Genomic DNA, 21857 nt, shown 5'->3' with positions numbered 1-21857 from the left:
TCTCTCTCTGTCTCTCTCTCTGTCTCTGTCTCTCTCTCTCTCTCTCTCTCTCTCTCTCTCTCTCTCTCTCTCTCTCTCTCTCTCTCTCTCTCTCTCTCTCTCTCTCTCAAAGCTCTTGTTCCTGATCCTTTCTTTCTTCATGAGATGGAAAGAAAGTTTTCTTTCTTCCATTCTCTCTCTCTCCCACTCTTTCCCATCACAATTTAGTACATGTATGCAAGTTATATCTTGATCTTTTTATGGGAAGAAATTGACAATAGAAACAAGTTTTAGTGTAGTGGTAGAAATACAATATCCGTTATTAGTAATACAATAGGAAATAATTTATTGTGTTACTTGGAGTTTTTGTTAATTATGCATTTATTTTAATTTATCTAGGTTCCTCTACAATTCCTGTTAGGCCAGCTGTATGTTAACTTTCAACTGCTTTGGAACCCCTGCATCAAATTAATTGAAACACATGCACGAGGAATGAAATTCTCGGAATTTTGGAAAGTGTTTGGTCCACAGTTGCATATGGCAAGTAAAATTGCGAAGAAGGAAACTGAGTCCCAGGATGATTTTAAAGTTGTAGAAGTCTCTTCATGTAAGTTAATGATGTTTGGAATTAAGATAAATGTAGAGAAATATGTATTTTTGTTGTTAGGTAACTAAGGTTCAGCTAATACCACTTTCAATCTGTGCCAATACTGATACTCAGGTATGAAAATTTTAACAGTTAATGTTTCCAGTTGACTGCAATGCAAAATTGCATATTTAATAGGGATGGGACCAATTAATCGGTACTCTATTGGTATCGGCCAATATACGCATATTGGTTTACCGGTAAAATTACAGATTATTTTACCGATCCGATATATCGATAAATATCTTATAATTTACTGCAAAATTCTGCCATTTTGTTGTAATTTTTGTGGATAATCTTCATTACCTACTTACTAAAAAAGTAATTGTCTAAATATTCCAACTTCTTTTGCACTGCAGTCACCTCGAAACACATTTATTAAGGAGATCAATGAACCTTTAAGGTTCTTCAAGGACCATTTCTAATTTTATTACAGATTGGTAAAATGTCGGGTATCGGTATTGGCCAAAATTTCATATCGACCCATCCCTAATATTTAGATCTGCAGAGCTGCAGAACCACCATATGTTTTATCAAAATAATTTTCTTAGGAAATTAGTTATTTTGTATTTTATGAAGCAAGAGATTTTGCTCTTTAGATATTTGCTTTGTTTTTGTCTTTGAGTGCTGAAACCGCTGGGTCGCTATCGTCTCCGTATATATGAAGTTTTCCCGTGCTTTAGCCTATTCCCATTGCTTTGCATAGAGTGGTGTTGAGCTGCATGGCTTGCAGAACGAAGACGGGTTGCCAACCACTAGAAAAGGAAAATTTATATTTTAGGTGCAAAATAAAATAATTTCTACCACCTACTTTTTCTATCCACATTCATCGTCATGATAAACTCAGTTGGTAGAAAAGCGAGGTAAAATTACGAAACTAGAAACTAGACGTACCGCCGATTTTGTTTATTTTATTCGGTCATTGTTCAGGCGAGGCAATACTAATTGCAGAAAGAACGATATCGTTCTAGGGTTGGCACTGCTGATTCGAAAGCCATGACAACTCTCTGCCCGAACCTCTTCCCTTCTGCTGAGTGGAAGGTCATTCATTGCGAAAAGTTGAAACTATCCCTTCGTTTATCACAGTATTCAAGTCCGAAGCCGAGGGTAGGGAAACATGTTTATGAATTTCGTGTATTTTCTGTGGGAATATTTGGATAATATTTGATGATTGGAGTTCATTTACAAACTACAAGGTATGTTTGTATGATACTTTTTTTTAAAAAAATTATTTTCTCTTAATCAAAATTGCTTCTTTCTTCCTCTGACTCTATCACGTAGTTCTGATGTGAACATGGGCATCCGGAAGGGGGGGGGGGGGGGGGGCGTGCCACCTCGAAAATGAAAGTCAACCAAAAATTATATATTTCACACATATAATTTCATTTTAGCCACAATATGTGTTAAGTAATGCACGAACATGATAAATTCAAATTTAAGAAATTTTTTTGAGGGAACAAAACTGTTATTGGGGAAAATGTGGCTTATTTGCCCCCTTGCAAAAAAATACCTTTCTTGCCCCTCCCTGGAAAAAATCCTGTGGACAACCAAAATTTGTACTTTAAGTTTTTTTTGTTTGTGCAGAACCACTAAATATTTTTCTCAAAAGCAACCACTGGAATGAAGATTATCCATAAAAATTATAACAAAATGGCAGCATTTTACACTAAATTATAAGATATTTATAGATACATTTTACCAATAAACCAATACTCCGGTATCTCTATATTGGGTGATGATGGTGCAACAGCCACGGTCAATGGCGAACGATATCGAGCAATGATCAAAAAATTAATATGCCCAGAGGTAGAGGACAAACCAGAAACATGGTGGCAGCAGGATGGTGCAACAGCACATAGAGCGAGACGGACAATGCAGCTGTTAAGGGAGATCTTTGGAGAACAGATAATCTCTCAATACTCTGACTTTAACTGGCCTCCCAGATTCCCTAATTTAACAGCACCAGATTTTTCCCTATGGGGTTACCTCAAAGACCGGTTGTTTAGAAGTAAGCCCAGGACACTCCCCCATCTCAAAAACAACATCCAAGAGGAGATTCAAGCTATTGACCCAGACACATTAAGGAAAGTCATGGAACATGCCATGGAAAGGGCACGTGTCTGTCTGGCGAATAATGGAGCCCATCTACGTAATATCATATTCCACACCTAAGTAATGAATCTCCTGTTTGTATACTATATGTCATTCAAATTTCTTGTCAACAGATAGATTAATAAAGATGTTATTTACATTTGAAATGGTAACATTCATTTTTGGACACCCTGTATAAAGTTGGTACCTGGAGGAAACTCTGGGGGGTAAAGACAGCCAGGGGCATGGTGATGATCACATCACTCCCACCTTCGGCCGTGATCAAGAAAGTGTAGGGCCATAACTCCACACCCCCTATAATCCTTCATGGCATCGTGCAAAGCACAGGGAGCATTTTTTTTATATTTTTTTACTTTTACAGGATAATTTAAATTTCAGAAAGTTTTGCGTCTGTAAATATATTCTAAATTTCATGTTTTATGTCTATTTCACATTTTGCAGTTCATTTTGTGACAAAACATTGTAGGAAAATGCACCTTTCAAAAACAAAATATCCATACCTCTGCTGCTATAGAATGGATTAAACTGTCCATTATGAATAAACTTCGTCACTTAAGTTCCATTTTCTTTATTGTTCAACTTTTGTATTTCAGGTCAGTATTTCATGGAATTGAACAACGATCTCCATTCTTCTAAGAAAACTCCTCATCATGCAAACTATAGAATTTTGCTGTGGAAGGCATTGGCAGAATTTGCCCTTATCTGTGAGCAGAGAAACAAGGAATTAGTGGCACTGTTTTTGTCATTTCTCAGGTAAGATTGGCATGAAAGCCTAGCTCACAATTGTTGTATGACATTGAAATCAAAATTGTAATGTTTTAGTGAATTCTTAATTTTTATGCCTTAGAGCTTTCCTGCACAGATTCCCACGACTGGGTATACGTGTAATATTGACTGAAATGAAAACTTATTCAAATACAATTTTTTTTGTAAATATTTGATCTTGCAAGTTTAGTAAATGTGACTTACACCACTTGTAATATAGTGCGTTTGAAAAGTAACTATTCACTTGTCATGCATAGTACAATATGTAACACCGACTTACAGGACTTGTTGGAAATGGTTCCCATGAACATCCAGACATATCTGCATGCGTTTCTTCGTGTTCCCGAAGACTCTCACAAGTTGTTCATGTAGAATGTTGTTGGTGAAATCACGAATTGCAGTTGAAAGTTCCTGGAGGCTGTGGAGGTTTCCTCGATAAATATTACTTTTTGCATAACCCCAGAAGTAAAAATCTGGTGGTCTTAAGTCCGGAGAACGAGGTGGCCAATCTCTTAGAAATGATTCGATCTCCGAAAACCTCTTGCAGTAACTTCATGGACTGGCTGGCTGTATGTGCAGTTGCGCCGCCATCTTGTTGAATCCAAACATTATTAATTTTGTCGTCGGTTAGCTCTCCCTTGAACTGATGAATGATTTCACAATAACAAGCTGAATTTGTCTCTGTGAAGAATATCGGGCCGACTATTCTTCTCCTGGATATTGCAATCCACACCCAATCTTCTGGTCATGTAGAGGAATTTCATGTATGGCATGTGGGTTGTTGGAAGACCATAAACATGAGTTCTGTGCATGCACATACCTGATAAATGGAACCATGGCTCATCGGTAGAGGCACATATTTTTGGTAAATAAAAAAGCAAAATTTCTGTACAAAAACAGTCAATTTCGGGTTCAAAAGTGGTAAATGAAATGAAATTTTGCTTTTATAGTGGTGAAAAAGCAGCATATAGATTGACATTTTGGTTTTAAAAATGTGAATATAATCCCAAATTTGATTTAAAAACTGCACTATTACACAAAATAAACCTATCCCTTCTAATAGTACATTAAATCATTATCAGAATATTAAGTTTATTCCTGTATAAAGGGGTCCATTTTTGCTTCTGAAATGTTTCCAGCAGAATTAATCAATTTTCAGTGGATTGCATAACTCTCAGGATACTTCTGACTTCAGAAAGTGTCGCGTCGGTATATAAACTGTAAATTTCGTGTTTAAAGAGTCTATTTCGCATTTTGCAGTTCATTTCGCATCATTTCGTGACAAACAGGGTAGGGAAATACACCTCGCACCTTTCAGAAACATGAAAAATTAACATTACTGTGTGTTATTTCACATTTCGTGTTTTCGTCAAAAACGAAATTTGCATGCCTCTACTCATCGGTATAAAAACATAATCCAAAATATCGTCAGAATTGTCCGCTAGAAACTTGAAACCATTCACAGTATTTAATTAGCTTTCCACAGTCTTTGGCCAATAACTATTGAACTGCTTTCACTTTATATGGGATGAGACCAAGGTTCTTACAAACTGCCTTGTGTGCAGTTGCAACACCGATGTTTTTCTGTTGGGCTAACTTTCGCATGCACTTGTTGGGACTATGTTGCATAGCAGCTGATATGTCTTGCAGTTTTTCTTCATCGAGTAACTCCTTTACTGATCCCATCTCCCTAAATTTCTCGATTAGCGCTCGTACACTATCTCGACTAGGAACCGGTGTACCTGGAAATCTAACTGAAATCTGGACTTTCGCTGTCTGTGTGCACTTACCATGCTCACGGAAGACTTATTCAACGAGAACTATTTGCTGTTCTAAAGTTAACACAATTCTGAGTGCTCACGGAAAGACACGGCCTCAATCGTTCAAAGGTGACGAACACACAATGAACAACATAGAACCAGACACACCTTCCCGTCTCAAGAGCACCAGCCTGACCGGCTCGCGGAAGCAAACTGCACACAAGGCAGGGTTACCACCCTTTGCAGAAAACCTTACTCGCAGCGCACGGAAGACAATCCCTCAACATATAATCGTGTTTATATAGGTGTATAGTTACTTTTCGAATGCACTGTAGTTTATGTAGATAGAAAAGTCATTCTGAGTTAGTCAGTATACACAAGTAATGTGTACTGGGGAGTGACATGGCCCCAGCTCAGGCAAAGCTGGATGTCAGTAACCATGACTTCCAAGCAACAACTCCGAGTTTCACATCTGGCTCTAACAGGCAAGGAGATGTGCCTCGCTGAAAACAAACTACGGTAGTTGACTTTTTTTTTATTAGGAGAGACTGTTGTACCATGGAACATTTTTTTTACCTTTAATTTTTTAAAATTTTAGGTATTGACATTTTTACATGAAAAAATACTGGCAATATCTATTGAAGAGTTCTTTACAACTTCCTATTTGTATTTTGCTGTTTTACAATCCTATTAAGGGTAAAGTAAATAAAATATAATGATATGTAATGTGTTCCATGGTACAACATGGTCATATACCATGGAACATAGCCTCTTGTACCTTGGAATACAAAATTGTAGGTTTAAGTATGGCTGAAAAATAACTTAAATAAAGCTAAAATTTATTTGTCATTATAAACCAGTATTACAAATACGAGGGGTGTTATAAGAATGGCTGCAGTGTTGTGTCGGGAAGCAGCAGAGCAGGCGTTAGAATAGTGCATAATTGTGAAGATTGAGCATCGTGCAGTGATAAAGTACTTCGTGTACAAGGGAATGAAGGCGACAGAAATTAATGCCGATATGAACATGTTCCATGATGATGTGTGTTCCAAGGTACAAGAGAATGCCCATTTCAACAAATTTTGTTGCCTAAGCTACAGGTTACAATGAATTACTGAAGTTACCATATGTATTTACTCACCAGAGGATAGGGAACATGCTGTACATGATGATTCTCACAAACACAATTTCGTTTCTTGGTTAGAATACTTTCGGCACTGGAAAATTTGTTAGGTCCAGAGAATTCACGCTTTGTAAGAAAGCAAACCAAAAATGATGTCAGCCCTACCTATCGACATTCTCTACAACTTAGTTGAGTTCAGCTCGCTATGTGGCAGCAATAATCAGAACCAGTAAATATTCCAAGTTACACTATGCTCAAGGAACAACAGTCTCCCCTATAGTCCTAAGTGGAACATGCTATGGATATGCAAGCTCAGTTCCATAATTGATAAAGATCATGCATTTTTTAAATTTTATTTATTTATTTTTGTTACTTTATTTATTTGTATACCAGTATTCATTGGCTCACCAACTCACCATGAGCTTTTTGTCATCATTTCTTGACAAAATATAGAAGAAAATATATGTTACCTTTCGAAAACCCAGAACTGAACATTACAGTGTAATCTGACTATTGTAATTTCATCAAAAATAAAACATGCATGCTGATGTTTATTCATAATTTTGTGAGGCAAGAATATCGCGATGGGGTGTAAGGTCTGCTCCTTCCACATAGTCAACCTCACTTCCACGTAGTACACCCTGGACTGCAGGCTAACGAGGCTCTGGTGACTGGCCCCATGGTCAGTATAATTTTGTTTGTGTTGTCTTGTGTTTTGTCCTTATTTGTGCTGAGCGCCCTTTTTAGCCTCAGCTTTTAACCAAGGTAAGGAAATTTAAGTTTTCAGACATGCTTTTATTTTTGTTATGATAAGGGGCTGGACCCCGTATAGTGTGATGGCTGCAAAATAGCCTCAGTGCTGATGCACCCAAAAAATTATTTCAAATTCAAAATTCAAGAATATAGTGACAAGCAATATGCACCATTAACCAGTTTGTATTTATTTACATATTTTTTTTTTGTACAAATAGAGAGGAATATTACAAAAAAGATCTATCATTGGCACCTTCATGCAACGTTCAGAAGTATGATAGTGTGATACAGAATTCTCTAGAAGATTCAATGCTTGATAGTACCGAAAATATTTTAATAGATGAGGAACCCACAGAAGTTAATGAAGAGCCCGTACAAGTGATAAAGCTTAAGAAGACATCTCATGAAAAACATTATCCAAAGTTAACATCCAAGTAAGTAACACTTTAACACCTGAAAAGTAGTAACACTTGCACGTGGTTTGAGGTCTTTGTCACCCCAGGCTACCTACAATTATAGGTAATTTATTATTTACAATGTATTGGGTTGATGCATAAGTTGGTAGAGTTTTTTTCACCGTAGCAAATTCTCATTTGAGATGTAATATAATTTCCTTCATTGTCGATGACTGTCTACCAATGCTGGGATAGTTTTTCAATTCCCTGCCAGAATAAATCAGCTGATTTGGGGTTAAGGACGTCATCAAGCCAAGTTTGAAGAGCAATTTTGTTACCAAAGGACTTTCCTTGAAGATTGGTGGATTGAGAGCTGAAAATATGGAAATCCGAGGGTGCAAGTTCAAGGATGTAAGGAGGATGTGGAATAATCTCCTAAACAAGCTCTTGGATAGCAGCCTTCCTGGCCTACTTGCTGATTTGTGTTGTTTTCACTTAAAGCATGTGGTATCCTGAACCTTACCCATGGAATGCAAATGTCGTACGATGATTGAATTGTCACATTTGCTAATTCTTGGGTCAACTGATGTGGATTTTCGTGGATTAAAGCATTTAAACGGTCTTTATTAAAGCCCGAGAGTCTTCCTCAACATGGAGAATCACTCAAATCAAACGTGCTTCCTCTCTTTGAAATGGCAAAACCGTTTTCTTCTCCTGCTTTAAGTGTTACATGTACACAGCACAAATATTTTCAGCCGCCTCTGCTGGCTTTGCTCCTCTGTTAACCCAGACAAGGAATGTGTCAGAAGTGGGTTTTTTTTTTTTTTTTTTTTTTTTTTTTGCACCTGACACTTATTGTTCTGTAGCTCAAAAATAACAATGTCTTTCTTCAAACCTGCTAATTTCAATGCCTGTTCACAAGCATAACAATGCCACTTCAATTGGTGAACGTTAAACGACAAACAAACTCCTAACACTGTAGTGTTGCCATACCAAACACAAACGCTATGAACATATGCATCAACACAATATATTTATGATTCATGTTTATAATACAGTAACAATATATATTAATTTGTACTCTGTAGATATTGGCTGGTACGCACATTGGTTTATTGGTACAATTGTCGATAATTTTACCAATCCTATATATCTATAAATATTAGGGATGGGACCGATTAATCGGTACTCTATCGGTGTCGGCTGATATAGGCATATCGGTTTATCGGTAAAATTACTGATTATTTTACCGATCCGATATATCGATAAATATGTGATAGTTTAGTGCAAAATTATGCCATTTTTGTTGTAATTTTTATGGATAATCTCCATGCCCTACCTTTTTAAAAAGTAAATATGCAATTTCTCTCGCTCTGCAGTCACTTTGAAACACACATTTTTAAGGAGGTCAATGAACCTTTCAGGGTCTTCAAGGACCATTTCTAATTTTATATCGGATCGGTAGAATATCGGTTATCGGTATCGGTAAATTTTATATCGGTACTTTATCGGTATCGGTAAATTTTATATCGGTACTTTATCGGTATTGGCCAAAATTTCATATCGTCCCATCCCTAATAAATACCTTATAATTTAGTAAGGATGGGCCGATATGAAATTTTGGCCGATATCGATACAGTACCGATATAAAATTTTCCGATACCGATAACCGATATTCTACCGATCCGATGTAAAATTGGAAATGGTCCTTGAAGACCCTGAAATTTTCATTGATCTCCGTAATAAATGTGTGTTTTGAGCTGATTGCAATGCAAAAGAAGTTGAATATTTAGACATTTACTTTTTCAGAAAGTAGGGCATGGAGATTATCCATAAAAATTACAAGAAAATGGCAGAATTTTGCACTAAATTATAAGATATTTATCGATATATTGGATCGGTAAAATAATCAGTAATTTTACCGATACACCGATATGCCTATATCGGCCGAAACCGATAGAGTACCGATTAATCGGTCACATCCCTACAATTTAGTCTCATACTGTGCTGTTTTTTTACATTTTTTATGGACTTAAAAATACAAACTCCATTCCACATATTTTTTATGTAAATATCTAAATATGCAGCTTCTTTTACATTGCAAAGAATAGGTTTATCTGGTAGTATACATGGTTTTGGCCAAAATTTCATTTCTGTCCATTCCTAATAATGTATTTTAAATTATAATGTTATAATAGAAAGTTACTTATTTTATTTAATAACTATTATTATCCTTGAAGATATATTTTAACCCCCTTTTTAATAATAATAACCTGTGGGTCAACAGCCCGTGAGGGCCAGGGCCTTTCTACCAACTGCCGGCTTCACTTCCGAGGTGAGAGATCATCCAATCAGGTGTGTTTGGTAGGTATTAGAAGTAATCCAGATTTTATTACTAAATTTTACTATAATTATGTATTTTTGTTCTACAATTGTCGCGATTTTTTTTAAACAAATTAATTCTTTGTTAATCATAAATCAGTCCTGCCCGTATAATTTTTACAGGTGAAGTGATTATTCTAAAAACTTGGTTTAGTATGATTCTGAGTGTGGTGTTAAACATAGTGACTTTCTTCCACACATGTTTAAAATATATGAATTGTCCTGATAGCTTTATTCGGAAAAATTTGGATTCTTGGTCTGGAGAAGTCAGGAAATTTTGTTTTTACGAAATTGTAGACAGACACAACTGTAAACAGCTTGAGAGTAAATGAAAACGTTGTAAAATGGTGTAGAAATTCATTTGAAATTACTGCAATGTGATTTGACTGAATGAAAGAAATCATGTGGGGCCATTGACACACCGTACCCCCTCGAGATTGATCAAAAGTGGTGCGTAAAGTGACATTTTGATTTTAAAATTGCGAATATAAGCCTATATCTGATTAAAAAACTGCTCTTAAAACACAAATTAAACATTTTCCTTCTAATAGCACATTTATGTAGTTACCAGAGTATTAAGTTTATTCCTGTATAAAGGTGTCCATTTTGGCATCTGAAATATTTACAGCAAAATTAATCAATTTTACGTGAATTGCATAACTTTAAGGATAATTCAGACTTCAGACAGTGTCGTGTCGGTAAATAAACTTTAAATTTCGTGTTTAAGAGTCTTCACATTTTGCAGTTCATTTTGCATCATTTCGTGACATAACATGGTAGGAAAATGCACCTCACACCTTTCAGAAACATGAAATATTAACATTACAATGTGTTGTTTCACATTTCGTGTTTTTGTCAAAAACGAAATATGCATGCCTGTAGTCATGGTAGATGATACATCCTACATCACATCCTACAAACACTAATCTCGCACAGGGTATCTTTCACACTAAAGACACATGCCCGGGGTGTAAGGGGTGCTCCTTCTACATAGTGCACCCAATAGTCAACCTCAACTTCCACATAGTACACCCTGGACTGCACACTAACAAGACTCTGGCGACTGGCCCCAAGACCAGTATAATTCTGTCATCCTGTGTTTTGTCCTTATTTTTGCTGAGTGCCCTTTTTAGCCTCAGCTTTTAACCAAGGTAACGACATTTTAGTTTTCGGACACGCTTTTACTTTTGTTATGATAAGGGGCTGGACCCTGTATAGTGTGACAGGTGCAAAATAGCCTCAGTGCTGATGCACCCAAAAAATTTTACTTCAAATTCAAAAATCCACGCCCACCTTCCAAATAAAAACCAAGTACCATGTGACATGAAGCGAAATGTCTTATGTAGTAAATCTCGTACTCCCTAACGTAACACCAGAATTGCCAACCTTCAATCTCCGATATTTCCCAGTTATAACACAGAAACAATGTAAAAACATATTAGTTCATACCACGGGGAGATGGCAATGATGAAAATTATGTCATAAATAGTACCATAAAAAAACTCTCATTACTCCACTATAATACATTTCCGTGAGCTAAAAGCAACACAAATTGTTCACATGGAACATAATCTTCATAAATGACAGAAAAACATCACCTTCTAGCGGTGGTACTGAGGGTTAAGGGTACCAAATCTTGAACATGAACAAGTTAGTTAGTTAATTTAAGGTGTGAAAAAGGATGGTCTGTTTTAACTGTATGCTCTTGCACTTTTAGTATTTGAAAGGACCTTTTTGTTTCAGAACGCTGACCACATGTTTAGAACTCTTTGAGAAGTTCAGAAACCCGAACGAGAAGCACAAGGACCTGTATGAGACTTACCTGCAGTTGCTGTGCCACAGAAAGAATGACATCCAGAAGCTGGTTCTTGGCTGCTTGATGACGTACAAGAATAATCATCTTCTGGCTTATAAGTGAGTGCTAGATTTTACAGTAAATTATTAAAAATTAAACCAGTAATCAGACTGTATGAAGTAAGAAAATTATACCGGGTGGTCCAAAAGTCCTGGAACGGTCACATATCGTGAGAAATACACATCGAATCGGAAAACGAAAAAATACTTGTTTAATAAGTGAAAGAGAGATATTCAGTGAGATTACACTTGATTCCCCACCCTCGCCATTTTGTACTGTAGAATTGGAAAGAGGACTTCATTCTGACTCCAACGGGCTATCAACCATCCTCCTAGCTCGATTAGGAACGGAGATATGGCTATTTTAAATTTTTACCCCCCCCCCAAATAAAATAAAATGAAGAAAAAATCAAAGGGACGCTGTGGCCCTAATTGAGCTAGAGCGAAAGCGATTGCAGATTCGGAATCTGCACGTCAAGACCTTTCAATAGAGTATATGGTAGACCCCCCCCATCTAGCTCAATTAGGGGCAAAGTGTCCCTTTGTTAATTTTTTGGGTTTTATGAAATTTTCAACTTTCCCCCCCCCCTGAAAATTCAAAATCGCCATATCTCCGTTCCTAATTGAGCTAGGAGGATGGTTGATAGCTCGTTGGACTGGCTGTAATCACGGCCGTGAAATAAAAAAAAGTCCGGATTATTATCTTTCAACCCTCGTATTGTATATGGGTCAGGGATAAATCCACTTTTTACCTGGAAAACCTGAAGAATACGTATAAAGTTTGTTGTGGCTATGTGTGTAGCCACTGTTAATATCCCAAATAAAATTTGTAGACACATATAGTATGTGCATGTTGATAAAAAATGCATGCATTCATTTCAGTATTTTTTATAAGGTAATGAAGTATTATTTGTAAGGAAATGAAGAAAGTTCTGTCTGATTTTTACTCGACAGTTTCCAATGAAAAATGAAACTAAATGAAACAAACCTAACAGGTCACACATAGTTCCTATAGCATTAATGGCCTGTCTCCAACATTCTGGAAGCCTATGGTTACTAGTACTTGTACATAATTAGATGTGTTGAATTTTATGTGGATATATTGTGCGCTGAACTAACAATAAATAGAGGCACACATTTTTTTTAAATAAAAAGCAAAATTTCGGTACAAAAACAGTCAATTTCGGGTTCAAAAGCAGTAAATAAAATAACATTTCGGTGTTATAGTATGACAATAAAAATAATACATTGTCATAACAACATATGAAAATAGTTAGGCTAAGTCCAAAGTTCCACACTTGTGCAATATTTATATAATTTAGTCAAATGATTACTCAAAATTTATTCATATAATGCAATTAAATGTCTGAAATTATTATTTAAACTAATTTTATTAAATATGATGTTTAAAAAGCCAATTTGTATATAATGACAAAATTATCAAATTGTGCAATATGTTGAATTCATATTCATAACAGTTATTTTTGACTGACAAAATAAAAAACAAATATTTTAAATCATATGTGTTCTTTCAGACAAGAAAGATATGATACATTCAAATTTATAATTAAATTTATTGAAATTATGTACATTTGCATTGGCATCAAGGTTTATATACAAAGGTCAACTCTTTAAAATTGTTCAATGTATAATATGATGTCATACTTGGTATTTTGTATCAACATTCAAAAAATGGTAATTGTAATCATTAGATAAGTATATTGTGATATACATAGTAAAATAGCTGTAACAGAGCAAATATGTACATTTACTACACTAACATTCAAGCTGTTAAGCACTTATGGACAAAAATATAAAACAAAAAAACAATTGAAAATAACTCATACTAAAAAATCTGGCTTGAACTAGTTGCTCTAATACTAGTTGTCTGGGACTTTAAAATGGATCTGAGGATGTAAGAAAGATGAGTACAGATTTAGCAATATGGAATGGTGATATATTTGTACAATAATTGTTGCTTTTAAAGCATTAAACTGGGCAATGTTATAATAACTTGGATGTTTAAGTTATATAGAAGCCTTTTATGACTCGAATGAACTTTGAATATGATATAATCTTATAAAGAATCGAACGTTGTGAAATGACACTGATGTGTATAATAGATGCCATGTTGAATTGGAAGCAGTGAATAGGTATCTGTTTTCATCTTCCTTAACGATCAGGCTTGTAAATGTTACAGTTCCTCAAATGTGTGCTTGGAGGAAGGTCGCATAGAGTGACAGTTATATGTTCTATGTTTGGAGGTGATCTGATCAGATGATGAATTTACAAAATTGAAGCTCAGAATTGTAGATACAAAGACTTGCTTTATCCTGGAAGGAGATAACAAAGATATATTTTTTTAATGTATAGCATTGATATATTATAAATGTTATTGTAAACATATGCATAATTGGATGCTATTGTAATTTATGTCGTTTCTAGTTTTTTTTTTTCTTTTATCAATATAATAATTATAAAGTTATCAGTATATGTACATTTAAATTTCCTTTTCAACATAGCACCATAGCTACCTATTGTGCTGATACTGAGTTTGAATTATACTGACAAAGTCGTTACATATTTAAGATTATGAGACGTCAGGTGATTAGTTGAAAAGGTTCAAGCTTATAATAATCTTTGTATTGTTTTGCTTCTTGTTCTGGTTTCTGAGGTTAGGTGTTTTTACCTTTAAATATGTCAGATCCAAAGGGTGATTTCTCCTTGGCAGATGTTATGGCTGCTCTCAATGCTATCAAGGATGGCCAAACAGAGCTCAAAGCTAATCAGGAGGATCTCAAAGCTAATCAGGAGGATCTCAAAGCTAATCAGGAGGATCTCAAAGCTAATCAGGAAAAGACTGATACTCAATTGATAGAGCTGAAAGCTAGCCAGATAGTGCTTAAATCTGGGCTGACAACTCTTCAGCAAACTTCTGATGCTCAATTAAAAGAAATTAGAATTGATCTTGCTCAATATAAGAAGGAGTGTTTGATAAGAACAGAGAAAGTGGAATCTCATATAAAAGCATTATCCATGAAAGTGGATACTGATATTGCTGCAGTATCCTGTGTTGTGGAACAAAAGATGGAAAATTTGGGTAAGCAGGTTGGTGCTGTACAAGAAGCACATGCAGATTTGGCAGAGCGACTGCATGTTGATATGAGACACATGCAAAAGGAATGGTGTGAAACTAAACAGCATTTAGCAAATACTTTGTCCTCTCTTTCAAGTTTACCTAAACCTTCAGTGTGTGATGGTGCTTCTTCTCCACAAATTCAACCTAACCAAGAGATGAATTCTGATCAATTTCAGTACAAAGTGCTTCATAATGAAGAGGATGGTTCAGCAGGAAATATGCCAAATGAACTTATTCAAACCATGCAAGGACTTGTGACAAGTGATTGCAAATTAGTGAATAATGATCTCTCTCAGGACCAGGTTCTGCAGGAACAAATAATGGGTGTAAAGCTAGAAGTTTTAACATTGGTTAAAGAAGTGTTGTCACCCATTAGTCAGTGTCGGTTAGAATCAGCTGGCAGAAGAACTCTTACAAAGAGAAAACGTGCAAGAGTTTCTACAGTAGTGAATAGTTCTGATAGTTGTGTTGATGAGGATGTAGTGCGCAAGCATGTATCTAAGGTATGTGATAAAGCCACTAATACTGAAACAGAGTCATCTGGCTCAGAAGAAAAGTTATTTGATTCTACCAATGACCGTAGAGGAACACCATCTGGTCATCGCCAAGATTATGTAAAAGGTGATTCTTGTTTGCATCATAATAAGTACATAAATAAGAGTGATGTAAATGGTCCTTCTCAAAGTGCAACTTTTGCGACTAGTACTCAATATGACAACTCTTTAGCGCACCGACAATCTTTCATAAAGCCACAAGAATTGTGCAAGTTTCCGCAGTTTGATGGAATCTCGATGGACAGTATGCCATCGGGATTTTTGGAGAAAGTTGAGGAAATGATGGATATTTACAATATCAAGGAAAAGGATTACATGCAATATATACCTAAGTTACTCAAAGACTGTGCAAAAAGTTGGTACACTCAGAATAAACCTTCCTTCAATACTTACCATGATTTTAAAAAGGCCTTTCTGTCTCACTATGAGAATTCTAGGTGGAAGAGTGTCACATTGACTAGGATACTGAATACTCAATTTTCTAGAGCTGCTCATGGTAACTTACAGAAATTTGTAAACAAGAATTATAAATTGCTCAAATCCATCCAGCCTCGTGAGGAGGAAGCACACTTGATTGCACAAGTGGCTACGCTTTTGCCATTTAAGATCAGAGAGCACTTTGTGGTAAATAATGTTGAGACATTGCAAAGAGCATTGCAAGCCATAGAGAATTTTGAATCGCTTAGAGACATCCCACTTAGGATGAGCAATTCAGAATATGGTGTGAAAAATCGAAACTTTAAAGCTAAAGTAGCTCAAGTGGCTGTGGAACAAGCATCTAGTGCAGATAAAGAGAATACATACTCTCGCAAATCAAATTACGCAAGAACTAATTTTCATAGGAACTATGACAAAACAAACCTTGGAGTTAAGAGCTACAATTGCGGAACAGATAAGATTCCCACAGTAGCTAATGGTGTTGTTTCCCAAGCGGAAAACTGATGAGGACTCATGTTGGGGGAGGTAACATGAGTGCTAATAATGTATTAAAGCCTCCAAATAAGAATAGATTTGCCTATAATAGAAACACAATGGAAACAGACATTCTAACTCCTATACTTGACAATAATCAATTAGTAGGAGATAGCATGATGCTTAGACTTTCACAAAATATCTTAGGTGAACCTGTGAAGGTGGAAAAGGATGGTACACGGCACATTGGATTATGTGTTTCAGGTCAAACAATAGATCAGCTAAGACAAAGAATGGAATCTTATAATAAGTTATCAGACCAGGTAATGTTAATGATTGGCACGAATGATCTACTGAAACGGAGAAATGATGATGATATCAAACAAAGCTTTAACAGACTGATACAGGTCATGAAAAATAAGACAAGGAATATAATTGTACTTACCTTACCACCAATTCCGAAAGTTATGCATTCTAGAGGGGATCCAGAATGGGTCAGATGGCAAAGGTACAATTCTCACCTGTTATCTCTTCAAGATGAGGATAAGGTCAAAGTGCTAAATATTGCTCCTCTTTTCTTTGATGATGATGACAAGATAAATGAAACTCTGTATGAACAGTACATTGGTCCTCGTATACAAAATCGTCTGGATATGATTCATTGGAATCGTGCGGGCATGTGCAAGTTGTTGCAATTTTTATATAGTATGAGTGTCATCCGAAATATGCAGTTGCCTGTCAAAAGTGTGCATAATACTTTTAAGACTGAAGTGTCAGTTCATGCAACTGAGATAGGTGACAAAGAGCGCAACAAGATTGGACACTTAAATCAGGGAAGATCTCATGTTCCTGAAAATCAAAAAAACTAGTCAATTCCCTTTGCCTTGAGGCAGGTGACAGAGGGTATGCTATAAACCCTGCCATAGCAGTTGTTAATGTTGGGGATTGGGAAAAAGGCTTAGAAACTGAAGATCAAAATTACATGAAAGAAAATTACAGACCAATCAATAATGTTCCTAATGGTTCGAATACTGCAAAAATTTGGGTTAATATACTAGATCATAAACATTTGGCTCTATGTGATAGTGGAGCAGAAATTAGTTTGCTTTCCTATCAGGTATGGAAAAATATCTCTTCTACAGCCAGTAGGCCAAGATTATTGAGTACTAAAAACATTAGACTAGTGGATTTTACAGGCTCTAAAAAGAACAAAGTTTTAGGTTTAACTAGGCTTATGATTGTTATCGGTTTGCAAAGTTTGTTGGTACAATTTTTAGTGGTTCAGAATCTGCAGGTGGATATGATCTTGGGCTTAGATGTTCTATATGCATTGCAAGGTACCTTAGATTTCTCTAAGAAGGCACTTGTATGTGATAATGATAAATATGATGTACTTGCCCGTTTCATTCCATTGGAAAATACTGTAGATGTGGATCATTATTATGAATGTTCTTTTGTGTCAAGTTCTGAGGATAATAAGGTGGGTGATGAAACAATATTAAAAATTTCTGGTCAGTTGGATCAAACTGAGATGTTGTCGGTAGTTGAAAAACAGAAATTTTTAAATATATTGTATAAATATAAAAAATTGTTTTCCATTAAACCAGGTTTATGTAAAAATTATGTGCACACAATGGAACTGGATACAGACAAACCCGTGGTAGGTCGAAACTATCCTATTCCATTTGCATATCGGGATGAAGTTAGAGAACAGATCAACACCATGTTGGAATGGGATGTGATTGAATTGTCCAACTCCGAATACTTATCCCCTCTATTGGTTGTACCTAAGCCAGGTGGAGGGATAAGAATGTGTGTTGATCTAAAAGGGATAAATAAGCATGTAAAGTTGATGCAAATTCATCCCGTAAAAATAGATGAGTTATTAGTACAGTTTCAAGGTTGTAATTATTTCTCATCTATAGATTTGGGTAATGCCTTTTGGCAAATTGCTTTGGATGAACAAAGTAGAAAATATACAGCATTTTCATTCGAAGGCGTGTTGTATCAATTTAAACGTGTTGTATTTGGTTCAGTGAATGGCACCGCTGTCTTTGTAGATGCAATGAATAGAGTTTTGGCTGATTGTAAGGATTTTGTAGTGGTGTATGTGGATGATATCATTATAAGATCCAAAGACTTTGATTCTCATCTGACACATGTTGAAAGTGTATTTAATTGTCTACTGAAAGCAGGCATGACCCTTAAAATAGAGAAATGTAAATTTTGCTGCAGGGAGATAAAGTTTTTGGGTCACATCATTACCCCAGAAGGGTATCATAAAGATCCAGTTTTTGTCAAGTCTATAATAGAGTTACCGGAACCTAGCTCAATTAAACAATTGCAAAAAATATTAGGTTCCTTAAATTGGATTAGTAAATACATAAAAAATTATGCAATGTTTGCCCAACCCATGTATGAGCTTCTCAAAGCTAAACAAAAATGGTGTTGGAATAAAGAGGCATCAGAAGCATTTCAGCTTTTGAAGGAAAAAATTGCTGAACAAGTAATGCTTGCATTTCCCGATTTTGAACATAATTTCTTTGTTCAAACTGATGCTTCAATTATTGGAGTAGCGGGTTATTGTTTCCAGATCATAGAAGGAGGGTTCAAGCCTCTTGGATTTGTCAGCAGATTGTTAAAAGATTATGAGAAATCTTATACATCTACTGAAATGGAGGTGTTGGCGATCCTATATACTATAGACAACTTTGCTTCTATACTAAAAGGGAGGCATTTTGTCATTATTACAGATCATAAAGCCCTCACGTGGTTGGAAACTGCCCACACGTGGAATGCTCGCCTCACTCGCTGGTTCATCCAGTTACAGATGTATTCATTTGATGTTCAATATTGCAAAGGCAAGGAAAATGTAATCGCTGATTTGCTAAGTCGATCTTTTCCTTGGCAGTTGAACATGCATTATCATGTCAACTACTCCGAGTTGGAATTAATGCTGCAACCTTTGTGTGACTGTAAGGAACTTGTGAATGCACAGAGAAATGATATCGAATTGGATGAGATCATTTCCTATCTCTCTGGAGATGTTGATACTGATAATTCTCGCTGTAGGAATTGGCGGAAACAGTACTGTCTCAGGGAGAACATATTATGTGTCAGGGATTTTCACAGACCAGAAAAGTTAAGGATATGCTTACCTGCCTCCTTAATTGGTAATATGCTCATCAAGTTTCATGATGAGAGTGGTCATTTCGGTGCATCTCGGACAATGGCACAAATATATAGAAATTTCCGATGGAAAAACATGTTTAAAGATATAAAACAATATGTTGCTGATTGCGATACTTGTGTCAGGTCAAAGCCCAATAAACATCCTGCAAAACATTTAGTTAAAATACACCTGACCAGTAAACCTGGAAAAGTCCTTTTTGTGGATTTGCAAGGTCCATTCGTCATGGGTTCTAAGCGGGAGAGATTTTTGTTGACAGTGTTGGATGCTGCAAGTCGGTACTTGTTGGCTTATCCTATTGTCAACAGTAATGCAAATACAGTCATCAAAAAGCTTATCAATTGTTATTTTGTCCATTTGGGTATTCCTGAAAAATTGATTGCCGATAATGGACCTCAATTCAGATCTCATCAGTTTGCAGATAAAATGAAACACTTAGGCATCATGTTAGTGTTCACTCCTCCATATCATCCGTCCTCCAATATGGTTGAGAGATATCATGCAGAGCTTAACCGCTTAATGAGAGTTTGGTGTCAGGATAGTCATACCCTATGGCCTGAAAAGGTTAATGTTGCCCTTCATTATTTAAATAATGCAATTTCATCTCAAACAGGTTATGCCCCTATAGAACTGCGATTAAATATGGAACCTAACATGAGCATATTCAATAATATCACTGAAGATGAAGTAATGTCATGGGATAATAAAATTCACATGGCACATCTAAAAAGTTTTGAGGCCAGAAGTAAGAAAACAAACCAAATCAACCAAAAACAACAAGCTAAAGTTTCCATATTAGTTGGTGATTTGTTGTTTGTTAGAAACAGACATAAAGATTTAGAAAATAATCCCATTAAGAAATACTGCTTCTTGTTTGAAGGACCTTATTTGTGTGTTGAGAATCATGATGATTCAACAGTTACATTGTTAGAATGCAACACTGGTAATCCTGTGAGTCAAGTGGCCATTGAACACATCAAAGTGTGGAAGTGTTCTAATGCCAAAAGGTATAAATGGCTAGAAATTTTGCAAAACTGCAACAAGTCACATGAGGAGCTAATAAAGAGATTGTTGCAAGGATGCAAGGTAGATGACATACTTGTCAGATCTTCAAAGGAAACAGATATTTCTGTAGTGAAGATGTAAGATTAAGTAAGCGTTAAGGGTTGGTTGGTTGGGAGTTTCTTATTGACTGAGTGTCAAGGGTGGTATATAAGACCTCAGTTCTTTACTTTTTCGTTCTTTGTATATTAATTTTAGCATTATGAAATTGCTTATGCGAACATGTTGTTTATTTTGTTGTTTTGAAGGACAAAAGATACTGCTTCATATCACAACCATACCCATGAGAGTTGGTTGGTTGAGTTCTTCTCTTAGGCTGTTGGTTAAAGGTCTTACTGTGAGTCACAATACTTTAAGCATAATTTTTCTATTGTCGGCTGTTAATGTCAAAATTTTATCACTTTTCGTGCTTCTTTCCTTGAGTTTGAAACATTAGTTCAGGTGTGAAGTATTCCTCTGTAAAGTTTGCCTTAAGTTGATCTTCATGATCCGACATTGGTCCTCATTCATATTTCTTGATCCTTAGTTGTGTTGAACGGTGGAAAAAATTGATATAACATATATTCTTTGTTATTTGTATTTTGGAGTGCAAAAAATGTATAATATAATGTGATGGCATGTGCATAATAATTTTGAATGCTAAGATTTAGCTTTGGCTTGAAAAATATTTACTAGAGCACAAAGATTCCAAGAATTGAATCGTAGGCTCAAATAGGAATGAACTTGACAAAGAGCAAAGTGATTCACGTGTTGATCCAAGCTTCAGTCAAGTAGTTGTTTCCTTTAAAAATGCTAGAATGCATTATGGCTCCAAAATGCGTTCACAAAGGGCTGAATAGTAAGTTCGAGCCGTGACGCTGCGAGTTCAGGAACAACAATTATTTATGATTTATAATTTTTCTGCGCACATCATAATTTATACATTTCTTGCATGAATTCATTTGTGATGTAAAAAATCTTATATTCAGCACTCCGTAAATCTGAGGATGTTTGCTTCTTGATGCAGGGACTTAGATTTTTGTCTTGTTAGCTGATCTTACCAGATAAATGGATGAATTCCCAATGGGAAACTTAGTTGGATCAGAGGTTACTTACTCTACATGTAAAAAATTATTATTAATATATTTTTTGGCTAAATAAAGATTAATATAGAAATTATGCTCTCAGGATGAAAATGAAGTTCTGAATGGTGCTTCATGGGTTGACAATAAATAATAATGTTAGGTAGGTA

The 21857-nt window shown here is 35.7% G+C and overlaps 1 protein-coding gene across 1 annotated transcript in view; it reads left to right on the top strand.

The window, feature by feature from the left end:
• LOC145981347 (small subunit processome component 20 homolog) overlaps nt 1-21857 on the top strand; it is a 161734-nt gene that overhangs the window by 36872 nt on the left and 103005 nt on the right. Inside the window, exons 9-12 of the mRNA XM_083114575.1 lie at nt 379-586; nt 3331-3490; nt 7357-7572; nt 11659-11829. Coding sequence (XP_082970701.1) covers nt 379-586; nt 3331-3490; nt 7357-7572; nt 11659-11829 — 755 coding nt within the window. The remainder of the gene's footprint in view (nt 1-378; nt 587-3330; nt 3491-7356; nt 7573-11658; nt 11830-21857) is intronic.

This window comes from Lepisma saccharinum, chromosome 29, assembly GCF_977018435.1.
Source record: "Lepisma saccharinum chromosome 29, izLepSacc3.1, whole genome shotgun sequence".
Taxonomy (NCBI): Eukaryota; Metazoa; Arthropoda; class Insecta; order Zygentoma; family Lepismatidae; genus Lepisma; species Lepisma saccharinum.
This window is presented reverse-complemented; position numbering and strand designations above follow the sequence as displayed.